The sequence below is a fragment of the Triticum urartu genome, chromosome 3, assembly GCF_003073215.2.
Source record: "Triticum urartu cultivar G1812 chromosome 3, Tu2.1, whole genome shotgun sequence".
Taxonomy (NCBI): Eukaryota; Viridiplantae; Streptophyta; class Magnoliopsida; order Poales; family Poaceae; genus Triticum; species Triticum urartu.
This window is the reverse complement of record NC_053024.1, coordinates 105003963-105016918: the sequence shown is the minus strand read 5'-3', so window position 1 is coordinate 105016918 and position 12956 is coordinate 105003963. Positions and strand designations below refer to the sequence as shown.

General features: G+C 41.0%; 1 protein-coding gene across 1 annotated transcript; it reads left to right on the top strand.

Moving 5' to 3' along the window:
• The first annotated feature begins 11112 nt into the window (after window positions 1-11112).
• Window positions 11113-12185, top strand: LOC125548095 (early nodulin-like protein 2). The gene is made up of 2 exons (XM_048711777.1): window positions 11113-11337; window positions 11438-12185. The coding sequence occupies exons 1-2, from the start codon at window positions 11169-11171 to the stop codon at window positions 11980-11982; spliced, it is 714 nt and encodes a 237-aa protein (XP_048567734.1). The 5' UTR covers window positions 11113-11168; the 3' UTR covers window positions 11983-12185.
• The last annotated feature ends 771 nt before the right edge of the window (window positions 12186-12956 follow it).

Sequence of the window (12956 nt, the reverse complement as noted above, 5' to 3'; positions counted from 1 at the left end):
ATCTTACATTCTTTTTAGGGTTTTTATCAGTTATGCCACCGGTTGTGTCCCACTACTCAGTTTTGCCACTAGAAATTTCAACTGCTCAAAAATGCCATCACTTCATTAGACACATGCTCAAAAATGCCACTAAACACCATTATTGTGATCTCAAATCTCTTTTGCCATGTTATAATGACATAAATACCTATGAACCAACATGCCAGCTCTCTCTCTATCTCACTACAATAAAGTATGGGGCTCACTTGATCCCAACAGCGTTCTTATTTTCCTATAAAATTATTTGCTTGGTTACTCCTAACAAGTGGGGCCACACATATCATTGTGAGATAGAGAGAACTGACATGTGGGTCTAGGCTTATTTTTGTCATAGAACATGGTCAACGGGTTTGACGTAAAAATAACAATGTCTAATGGCATTTTAAGCAAACATCTAACAGAAGGATGGCATTTTTGAGCAAGCATCTCATGGATTGATGGCATTTTTGAGCAGTTGTAACTTCTAATGGCAAAACTGAGTAGTGGGACACAACTAGTGGCATAAATGATAAAAACCCTTCTTTTTAAGTAGTAGTGATTATTTGTTCGCCAGTTTTGAACGTTGGTTATTCCCCAGTTTATGTAGCGGTAGTTTACGATTTAGTTTGAATTTTTAAATTTTCCAACTTTTCTGTTTATATACAATAGTTCCTTCTAGACATAGAAACATTTTAAAATATCCATGTACTTTTAAAAAAAGTGTTCATCAATTATAAAGAATGTTTAGGTATTTCTTACATAATGTCCATGCAGTTTTAAAAATTGTTGTTGTAATACTGAAATGCATTTGATGAAATTTTCCAAATACTTTAACAAGGTGTTAATTTGGTTAAAGAACTTTATGTAGTTTAAAAAGCTTAGAGCATTTAAAAAATGTTAAATGGTTAAAACGGTGTTCATGTATTTAAAAAGTGCTCATGTAATTCTAAAACATATTTACATATTTGATAAAGATATTCATCATGTATTCAAAATGTTCTTCGTGAATGGAAAAAGGTTCATCGTGTATTTACAAAATGTTCACGGTGTATGCATTGACAAATTTTCCGCATCATGCATTGCAGTAATTTTTCGACAAAGGAAATATCTTAATATCACGGAGATACCAATTACACTCAGCCTCTGCAACAACACAATACCCTAATGGCACTATAGATGCACACATAAAAAAGAAGAAGAAGCTAAAAAGGAAAAGTCCCGCTATAGTGGTCTAGTCCTTGAAGCAATAGTACAAACACCATCAAGACAACACCTGAAGTCCAAATTCTCCAAAAGTGACGCCTTCAAGAAAAAAATTGCACAAACACCATCATCGCCCAATCGTATATCATAAGTTTTCACCCTGAAGAAAGTCCACGCTCTCAAAACAATGTCTTTGAAAAGGCCATTGCCAGGCACAACCAATTAAGGCCAGACCTTGGATTTTCACCTTGAAAGGTAAGACCTTGAACTTCTACTGTGTTGTCGCCCCCACTTGCATGCCGCTACTACGAGTCCCGAAGCACCAAGCAAATTCCTCATCACCACAAAGACTCGAACCACCATTACTAGTCCTCAGATCATAGCTTCCATGACATTCTCTGCCTCTGACTTCACCATGGAACGAAAAAGACATATCTCATAATGGCAACAAATAGCAGAGCTTCACGCCGCTCCCTCCAGAAACCAAACGGTCGGAAAAAAACATGGGTGCGCATGACTGAATCCTATCCGATCTAGCAATCTCCAGGCATGAGGCGCAAAAGGGAATTCGGCGGCGGAGCCTTTCAGAACTTGACACTCTGGCCAGATCAAGGAGGACACGCATCAAGCAGATCTTCGTCTTGGCGCCAGAGGGACCCTAGGACCGGCGCCTTTATTAGGCAGAACGATGCCCCCACGTCGTCGCCTGCCGGCTCCCAACAGCAGGCCGAAGATCTGAGCGGACACCACCGTCACCACCCACACCATGCGGAGGTGAGGGGCTTAGCCGCTCCGAGTCGCCCGAACCAGGCGTCGTGCCGTCCTCGCGGCCACAACGGTCGTCGAAGAAGACCAGGGCCGCCGCTCCGACGCCCGCCTCCGCCGCGTGCACCTCGACGTCCAGAGCTGTTGATCCACAGCAGCCGGAGATCCCGTTGCATGGGAATGAAAGGCCCGTGCCGCCACCCGCCGCGCAAGGAGATGAAGGCCCGTCGCCATCGTCAGCCGCAGAGGCTTAGCCTAGTGACTTCCTCCGACGGTGGTGGGGGACGAAGGTGGAAAGGGTGGGGGCGGCGGCGGATGAGATCTGGATCGCCCGAGCCGCCCCCTGGAGCGACGCAAGGTAAGGGTTCGGTATGCATCGCAGTAATATTCTCATGTATTTAAAGATAGTTCTTTGGATATTTAAAAGATTTTTATGTAGAAAATCGAAAGAAGAAGGGGAAACCCCAACAGAAACCCGAGAAAGAAAACAAGAAAAAAATGAAAAACAGAAAGAAAAAGAATAAATTAATGCAACCAATGCATGAAAACGAATGACAAAAAACAGACGAAACAAACCAAGGAGAAAACGACAGAATATGAGGGCAAAATCCTAACACTCAGTGCGTAGAATACTGGCAGAAATTTATTTTACTCACAGGGTGAACAGTAATTGGTTCGGCCCATTATCTCTAATTCTCATTTCGTACTTCACTGACTGGCGTACATGTTTCCTCTTACCAGTTTTCCGCCTCGTTTTTCTTTCTAGTCTGTTATTTTACGATTTCCTTACTAGCTTATACGATTAGGTTCTTTGTGATGGAACCAACCCAACAAAAAATCCTAGACTTGATATATGTGGTCACATTTTTCTGAATTTATTTTAAACTTTCGGCGATGTTTGTTTCGTGGGAGGAGACGTTCTCGTCGACTACAGAGGCGCCTGTGATAACTTTGTCAATCTCAAAATAACTTGCAAACCTAGTCTCTCGACGGTGCTAATAAGGGTAGGGTGTGTGTTTGTGTGCATCCATAGGTGTGAGTGCCATGTGCGTTTGTACGAGTGTTTGCATCTGTATTGTGTTCCAAAAAAGTATTCTTCCGATTTTCAGCGGTTTACATTTTCTATTTTATTTTCTTCTTACTATTTATTGTTTCTTCTTATTGTTTTCCTGGTTTAGTTCTGGTTTTCCTTAGTTTCTTGTTTCCTTTTATATTATTTCGTAATTCGTGAATATTTTTGAAATCCACAACATTTTATTGTTTTTGTGATATTTTAATTCACGAATATATTAGCAATATTCCTGAAAACCTTTTAAAACTGATAAATATTTTTAAATCTATGATTTTTTCGCAATTCATAAAAAAAATCAACAATTGTGAACATTATTTTTCGAAAACAAGAACATTTTTGTCAAAAATGTGAATATCTTTTTATTTTTAAAAAATCGATACTCTTTTTTATGAGCCCTAGTCTACCCCTTGTTTGAACACACAGACAAGCAAACGGCCAATAAGAACAGGTGAGCCTGCTAGCACAACTGCGCCGTGGCTGGCAAAGTGTTATAGCAACAAGACGTCGCTTAAGGTGCTTAATAGGACCTCCAAGCTCGTTCAGGCGAAAAATACTTTTGTGCTCTTTGACTAGATTTCCGAGCGCAAACGAGCGTCCCCAGCACGTAATTGAGCCAATGTGCTTGGGCTTCATTGTTGTTTTCCCTTCCAGTTTTTTTATATTGGGAATGTTTCTTCTGAAAAGTTCTGGCTTTTTTTTCTGTTTTTTCCTTTTTAGTTTTTCTTTCCATTTTCCTTCTATATTTTATAATTCGTGAAAATTTGTTGAATTTAGCAGCTTGCTTAAAATTCCTGAATTTTTTAGAACTATGGGGATTTTAAACGTCGTGGAAATATTTTAAATTGGGAATTATTCTTAAATTTAAAGAAAATTTAAATATGCGGTCATTTCAAAAATTCTGAACATTTTATAAATTGGTCTTAGAGATATGAATTGACGATAATTTCCAAAATTTGTGAACATTTTTAAAATTCTTGAAATTTTGTTGCTCCAGGTCATTTCTTAAAATTCTTGAAATTCTTTGTGTTCCTGGACATTTTTCTAAATTCATGATATATTTTAAACTATTTTTCATTTTTTAACATTTTTGAACGTTGATTAGTATTACCAAATATAGCAAATAGTATTATTTGAACGTTGATGGATATTATAAATTCTCCAAAAATTATGAATTTTTATTGATATACAAATTATAGTTTTTTAAAAATAGATCATATTTTATGAAAAAAACTGGCCTAAATAAAATAATTTAACTGAAATGTTGTCGGCCTACCTAGATAGGTTTGGCTGGCATAAGCTCAGGTGCGCTTCGTCGCCTCTCCTAGGGCCATTAGCACTGCCAATTCACCAACGAGCTAATGTCGTTCGTCTGGCCCTTTTTTTTGCGCTAGCTACTGGTTGAAAGAAACTAGCTCTTATTTTTGTTGGTAGATTTGGAAGAAGTTCATGTATTTGAAAAGAGTTAAGAAATAAAAAAATTTATCACTAATTCGTAAAAGATCACAAATTCAAAAAATGTTCATGAAATTTAAAAGGTTCACAAATTCAAAAAATTCACAAAGTAGAGAAAAAAATCATCAATTTGAAAAGCAAATCTTGAATTCAAAATAAAATCATGGATGTGAAAAATCCATGAATTTTTAAAAAATATTTATGAATTGGAAAAATGTTCAAAAACTAAAAATCATTCATTATTAGTACAAACGTAAACTTGTTTCTAGAAAATTTTCCTGAAAATATATAAAAAGGGAAGAAACATGGAGAACTGAAAATAAAATATACAAAGATGAAACGCAAGAAAAACAATGAAAGTAAAATGGATCGTTAGCTTCTAGAAGCTTCCCAAACCTGTTTGAAGCTCTTGGTGTTACTAGATGCCCCAGGGCATTTAGCAAAAGAGGTTGTTTTGCCTCCTATGTGCAAATCCTATCATTGCCTCCTACTGTAGCCCATCCGGATTTTGGGAGAAGGTTCCTGATCGGTTTAGGGTTGTTTTTTTTCCTTTTTTGTCGTTTCTTTTTACCGGTGCTCGCTATTTTATAGTTAACTATTTTTTTGAAACTTTCATTTCTAAAAAATGTCCAAATATTTAAAAATTTGTTCCAAAATTAAAAAAAGTGATTTCAAAAAATATTCCTGTTTTCAGAAAAAAAAATATTCAAAAACATTTTGGGAACTTCGTAATTTTTTCTATTTTAAAGTTTTCTTCACAAATTCAAAAATGTTTGCGTCATCAAATATAATTCTCAAATTTAAAATTGTTTAGAAATTCCAAGAAATATTTGTGTTTTACAAAAATTATTTGGAATTATAAAAAATATTGTTTTCAATTTGGCTTATCATTTTTCACTATTTTTTTAAATTTCAGAAAAATTCAAGTTTATTTTCCTTGAAAGTATACTCATATTTTTCTAAATTGTCCGGAACTAAAAAATGGCTAAAAACAAGGTGCTAGTACACAGTTGGCTACTATACTAGGTGCTGTAGTCAATTGGTTAAAATAGAAGCACCCATGTGTCTTACTGTGACATTTGAATGATTGAGCGTCCAATAGGAGCTTGTTAAGAGCTTGCCAACTAGGATAATTGGCGATCACACACGGAGTATATGGGCTGACCCAGTTGACATTCTTTTTAAAAAAATTGGTTAACCGGTGGACCTACAACCATTGCGTTGACCACGGGGAGTTGGCCATTCAGTTTTTCAGAAAAGGAAAGAAAATCACAAATTTTGAAAAAAGTTCATGTATTTATTTTAAAAATTCAATTTTTTGAAAGAGTTCATGAATTTTGGAAAAAGGTTAGCAAATTTGTGAAAAATTCATGAATTTGAAAAAAGTCTGTAATTTGGAAAATACTCACAAAAATGAAAAAATGTCATGAATTTTAAAAATATCACAAAAGAGTTGGTAAATAGTTCATAATTTATGAAAAGTTCACAAAAATTGGTAAAGATCACGGATTTGGGAAGAATTTCACATATTTGAAAATAAAAATTCACATATTTTTAAAGGTTTTTTAAGTATAAAAACGTCTGCAAAATTGTAAAAGTCATAAGTTTGATAACGGACAGAAATAAAAAGAAAGATTAAAATAAATAAACGAAAAATGAAAACAACTTGTGAAACCAATGAAAAAACAAATATGGGCCGGACAATGTAGATACCAGTGATGTGGATGATGTGCCACGGTTTCTAGAATGCACCTTAACGCACCAACCCCTAAATAAACCCTTAAGGCACCAAATAAGGTTGGGGGACCTCCCTGGCATTTCATATTTGGCGCCTTAAGAGCCCGTTACTATGCATTTTGCAAACGGGCGCACACACCCCTACATGCTGGGCCGTTTCCATGTACCTTTTTCTGTTTTTTAAAGCGGAAATAATACAAGTGTCGTCTGGAATCAAACCGGCCACTCCCTAGGCCATTGCATGCTACGGTAACCACCCGACCACCATAGGTGATGTGCTTACTTGCTTGTTTTTAGTCTTTTCTTCTGTCCATTTTTCTTTTTTCTATATTCCTTCCTTTTTTCATTTCTTTTCCAAACCGGTGACCTTTTTTCAAATTTACGAACATTTTCTTTGCATTTGATTTTTTTTCAAATTTGGGAACTTTTTTAAAACTTGATGAACTTGGTTTCAAAATCGATGAACTTTTTCATTCCATGTACTTTTTAAAAAAATTGATCATATTTTTTCAAATAGATGAACTTTTGTTCAAATTTGATGTACATTTTGTTCAAAATTGATGATCTTTTTTTAAAATTTGGTGAACCTTTTTTTGAAGTTTCATGTTTTTTTGAAATTTGTGAACTTGTTTCAAATTCGTGAAGTTTTCTTAAATTCACAAACTTTTTTCATTTTATATGAACCTTTTCAAATTTATGAACTTTCTTCAAGTCCATGTTTTTTATTGTGCATTATTTTTCCATTTTTTATTTTATCATAAAATAAATACACATAATAGACCGGGTATGTAATACTCCTACGTGTTAATGACGTACTAAAAGAAGGGTTATTTTCCTCAAAATGGACAACTAAGGGAGTTAAGTCTACTGGTTATTTTCTAAGGTTTGGCTACTGGACAGAGGTCGAATCCTTCTTCTACCATAATTACGTGTGTGTTTTGCAATACGAGCATAACAACCTTCCTTGGGCCTCGCCGCGTTGCATGCGAGCGCCAATGGCGGTATCCGTCGCCTTAAGCATCGAACAGGAGCTCCTTGCCCAAGGTTTATTGTCTTTGAGGTTTGCTCCCTCACAAAGATATCAGGTGATACCGTGATACGTGCTACTGGGAGCCGTTGGATATCCGACGGCTCCAAGGAGCTCTTGAACATTTTGCCAAAAAGTCATCCGAGAGTCTCAAAATTTCATGTAGATGTACAATAGATTTTGAGGAGCGTCAGATTCAAGATCCAATGGCCCAAAAACCCGTATCACGGTATCATCTAAGTGCTGGTAGAATCTAATATTTTCCCTAGCTCCATCTCGTAGGTGCAACCAAGCGAGACGGCGAATGGATCGGGTGGGCCACAGTGGTGAGGCCTTTCTCTCTCGGAAAAAGTCCATTTTAAACCTTTAATTCATAGATGTCTGGCGAATCAAACCCTGAAGTCGAAATCCCTGTCGTTCGGACCCCAAACTAACTAATCCCGGTCCAAATCAAACCTTAGTGTCGTTTCCCAAACGGGGATTGCCGACGTGGCAATGGGGTGGCCGGGATGGGTCGTTCACTGCATTTATCAAGCCCTTCTGCTGATCAGAAATAATAACCCAGCCAGCTCCATTATTGTTTATTTCCAAGTCCTTAATGAGCAGCCCAACAAACCACTTCCATGTGATATTAGTTTCATTCTCAACTACAGCCCAGCCTAGTGGATACATCTGATTATTTGCATCTCTACCTATGGCACACAATAGCTCACCCTTCACTGCACCTTTGAAGAAACAACCATCAAGGCCTATTACTTTTCTGCAACCAGCCTTGAATCCTTGCTTCATTGCATTAAAGCACACATAGAAGCTCTGGAATACACTTTCCTCCATGTTGGTTGGATCTATGCAAACAGCAACTGTGCTTCCAGGGTTGCTCCTTAGCAGCTCAAGTTGGTAGTCAAACACTCTAGTGTATTCATTGTTCATTCCACACAATAATTTGTCCATGACAATTCTTTTTGCATGCTTGCACTTTGAAGTGGAGACATCAGCAAACATATCTTGCAAAACAGTTGCTTTCATGCTCTCACTTTTCCACATAGGATTTGCCAATATGAAGTGCTCATACCTCTGTGCAATCACCTTTGCAGTAACCAACTTGTTGCATCTGTTCTGTGTACATTGGTGATCATCATTATATGTTATGACTTGGAATCTTGAAGTCCTTGATCTCTTGGCTGCATATATCAGCCATGGGCAGCCAGGCCATCCACACTTTGCCCTTACTCTGTCACACTCAGATTTCATGAACTTTATGCTCCTCTTTGTTACTAGTCCATATCTTCTCAAAGCTTTGCACAGCTGATTCTTGCTTCTTATAACCATGGTCAAAGCAAAATGTGGTACTTCACTTTCAGGGTTGTATCTTGGGAATGTACTCTTCCTCTTCCTTATATGACCATCTGAATCTTCATCATAGCTGTAGTCCTCATCAGATGAATCATAGTTCCAATCCATTTCTTCTCTTTCAATTTGCTCCTCCATGTTGGCAATCAATTCAATTGGCACTGGCCCTGTAGCATCCCTACCTATCCAGCTCTTGGAGCCTCTCATCCTTTTCTTAAATTTCCTAGCATGTCTCCTGAGCTCCACAACTTCTGAATCCTCCCCACTATCATCAGTATGTCCAATGTATTCAGTGTCACTGTCTGAGTCTGAATTTTGATTGCCACTGTCAACATTTGCAGCTATCACCATTTGATTATTGACATGCCCTGAAGCCTGAGGTTCAGAAGCACAGGCTGATGCAGGTTGACTTGGATCCAAAACCTGAGAAAAAACTCCTTCCATGCCTGCCATTTCATCCACATCTACTTCTATGGCATTGCTTCTTCTCTGCTTCAAGGGGCTGCAAATTCTTTGAGTGATCACACCAGTTTCATCAGGTATGAGCACATCAGTGTCAGACTCTGCAGGTTCAACACCAGTTACTGCATCTGGTTCATCAGCAGTTATAACTGCATCTGGTTCTTCAGCAGTTATAACTGCATCTAGTTCATCAGCATCACTCTGTTCCATGATTTCATCCTCAAAATCACTCCCACTGTTGTTGTCATTGCTATCTTCCTCTCCATGATACTCCACATACACATCAGCAACTCCTCCAACACAAATGTACTCAGCCATCTTCACACACCAATTGTCATCATTAAGGAACACCAAGCCATTGATAAGCTCTTTTCCAGGAAGCAGAAAATAGAACTTCATCGATTTCATCAACTGAGTATGATCTTTTAAATAGCCTTTCACTTCCTGCAGAGACAATTTATCCCTCTCAATCTCTGACATTGCTTGATCTCCCCCAACATAGTCCAAATTTGGACCAATGCGGATGAACTTCCCTCCAATATGAAACCGAACATTCAAAATCTCACTCGGGTCCATGATTTCACTGAAAAAACATACACCGCGATCAAAATAAAGCTTAACAACCTATTCCCTTCAGAAAAAATCAATTTTTTTACGTCACCCAAATCGTCCCCAAATTTGCCCCAAATTTGCCGCTGAAACCCTAACCCTAATGCCGCAACTACTCCAACCTATGAATAACAAGTGAGGAGGGCATCCAGGACATTACCTTCTTCTTCGACGCGCCGTCGCGCCGTCACGATCGTCGCAGAGGTGGCGATCAACCGCCGGTCGCCATTGCCGTCGCCAGAGAAGGAGGAATGCAGGGGGACACGGAGAGAACGAAGCGAAATGATGGGCCGAACTGGGCCGGCCCACTAATATCGCCTCAGGCGCGCGCCGAACAACCCATCCCGGCCACCCCATTGCCACGTCGGCAATCCCCGTTTGGGAAACGACACTAAGGTTTGATTTGGACCGGGATTAGTTAGTTTGGGGTCCGAACGACAGGGATTTCGACTTCAGGGTTTGATTCGCCAGACATCTATGAATTAAAGGTTTAAAATGGACTTTTTCCGAGAGAGAAAGGCCTCACCACTGTGGCCCACCCGATCCATTCGCCGTCTCGCTTGGTTGCACCTACGAGATGGAGCTAGGGAAAATATTAGATTCTACCAGCACTTAGATGATACCGTGATACGGGTTTTTGGGCCATTGGATCTTGAATCTGACGCTCCTCAAAATCTATTGTACATCTACATGAAATTTTGAGACTCTCGGATGACTTTTTGGCAAAATGTTCAAGAGCTCCTTGGAGCCGTCGGATATCCAACGGCTCCCAGTAGCACGTATCACGGTATCACCTGATATCTTTGTGAGGGAGCAAACCTCAAAGACAATAAACCTTGGGCAAGGAGCTCCTGTTCGATGCTTAAGGCGACGGATACCGCCATTGGCGCTCGCATGCAACGCGGCGAGGCCCAAGGAAGGTTGTTATGCTCGTATTGCAAAACACACACGTAATTATGGTAGAAGCTTTCTCTCTCTGACACACTCATAGTAAGGCATTGTTCGGCTCAGCAAGAAAATGAAGCCTCTGCGTGACATTTTAGTCTTGGCAGGCCACATTGGCTCATTAGTAGGTTTCTACAGTTCTCAACCTAAAAGAAACGATGCTAAAAAAATAAAAAAAACACAAAGAAAGGTTTGTATAGTTCTCATTTTTAGTAGGTTTTCTATAGTCGCCAGTCCAGTGTGTGGTCGTCGCACGGCAATATGGCATGCATTGACCGAGCCGCGTGGCCGCCCGCAGGATGACAACGTTTCTCCAGAGCATTACTAGGCAGGAAGTAAAGCTTTTGGCAACGGCCGCGGCTGGCACAGCTAATTCCTGCATCGTCCATTAATTACTTCCCAACAACGGCAACATTTTACCCCGCCATATATACTTGCTGCAGGCTGGCGTTGCATACCGCATACACATCCACACACAAGCACATTCCCTTGGCTGCTAAGGCAGCGCCGTTGGTGAGTAATTTGCACATGACTGGCATGGCGGTGGCGCTGCTCGCCGTGGCCCTCCTACTGCTGGCGACGGGCTGTGCGGGGCGCGACTTCATCGTCGGCGGCCGCGGCGGGTGGACGGCGAACCCCGCTGAGCCGTTCAACCACTGGGCCGAGCGCAATCGCTTCCAGGTCAACGACCGCCTCGGTACGTGTATATAGTACGTCGTGAACTCGTGATCCATGCATGCATGGAGTGATCTGGTTCGTGCCTGGGTTTCTGATCTGAGGGGCTTGGTTCGCCGCAGTGTTTAGGTATAAAGGGCAAGAGGACTCGGTGCTGGTGGTGAACCAGAGCCACTACGACGCATGCAACACCAGCGACCCCTTCATGCGCCTCGGCGGCGGCGAATCCGGCTTCGTCCTCTCCTACTCCGGCCCTCACTTTTTCATCAGCGGCGACGCCGGACGCTGCCACGCCGGCGAGCGCCTCATCGTCGTCGTCCTCGCCGTGCGCGCTACCCCCTCACCTGCTCCTTCAAAACCGTCGCCACCACCCAAGTCATCCCCCTCGTCGCCACCTCCCGCTCCAGCAGCTGCGGGGAATTCTTCTACGTCGCCACCTCAGGCGCTGGCGCCGCCGGCTGCGGGGAATTCTTCCACGTCGCCACCTCCGGCGCCAGCGCTGCCGGCCGCGGGGAATTCTTCCACTTCGCCGCCTCCGGAACTAGCGCCGCCGCCGGTAACGAATGGTACGGTGGCACCACCGCCGAGTTCGCCATCGTCCGCGTCAGCCTTGCGGGGCGGTTTCTTGGCGTGCCTCGTGATAGCCGGAGCCATAGTGCTAGCTTGATTTGGTCGATCAGTCCCTCCTGCTGCATTGGATTGTGTTTGATTTGTTTCCATTGGTATATCTCCAAATTTTAGTATTCTGCCGGATCAAATAACATTGTTTCCTTATTTCATCCTTATAGCGAGTAAGGGTATGTAATCTTTCATACTGTAGTATGTAATTCAGCCATTACGCCACATAATTAAGATGGGTGATTTTGCTTGTTGAACAATTTTGCTTTTGCTCGATCGTTATATATATATCCAAATTGTTTGAGTAAATCTTGATTAATTCCTCCAAAATATAAGTCTTCAGTAATTAATCAATTAACTCCTAGATCTATATGAGCTACACTTTGTGGAACCTCAATTTTTTTAGACAATATTATCTTTGGATGTTTTCCCATCATTTTTGTTACTTTTATCAAAACGAGTCTGAATGAAGTACTGAAATTTCCGTCGCTAAAATACGAGTTTAACCATAATTTTCTTGTAACATTACAGAGTAATGAAATATTGCAAATATTTGGCAACAAAGTAGAGTCGTGAACTCCTCAGTAGAACTCAAGTGATTGGAACCATGATTTTAAAATGGTTCGGCCCTCGTACGACCACTGGTGTCGAGTTAGCACCTCCCATTTCGACGCAGCGGCGGCGGAGGGGGGGGGGGGGGGGGGGGGGGGGGGGGGGGGGGTATCCAGGGTACAACGAGCATAGTGGGGATTTTTTTTGTTATTTATCAGAATCCACGGGGGTTTCCCCTGCAGCTTAACTCTGAAAGAAATTGAGAGTTTTATGCCCACGAGACAGGGAGCATGGCAGGTATCCTCCGGGCCACTAGCCACCAACGCAGAAAAGAATAGGAGGCATCTAGGTTCCAATGGTTATTGCAAGGTGACGAGTGGCTGTTTCACCTCCTCGCGGGATCACATGAGCATATTAGAAGCAAGATCATCATGGTGTTGTGGAGAATTTGGCATCTCAGGAACGAGTTGG

Bases quoted from the DNA above. Each gene is read 5' to 3' on its own strand.
- LOC125548095 (XM_048711777.1), top strand. From the start codon at position 11,169: ATGACTGGCATGGCGGTGGCGCTGCTCGCCGTGGCCCTCCTACTGCTG. The intron at 11,338-11,437 runs GTACGTGTATAT...GGTTCGCCGCAG, and splicing joins CCAGGTCAACGACCGCCTCG to TGTTTAGGTATAAAGGGCAA.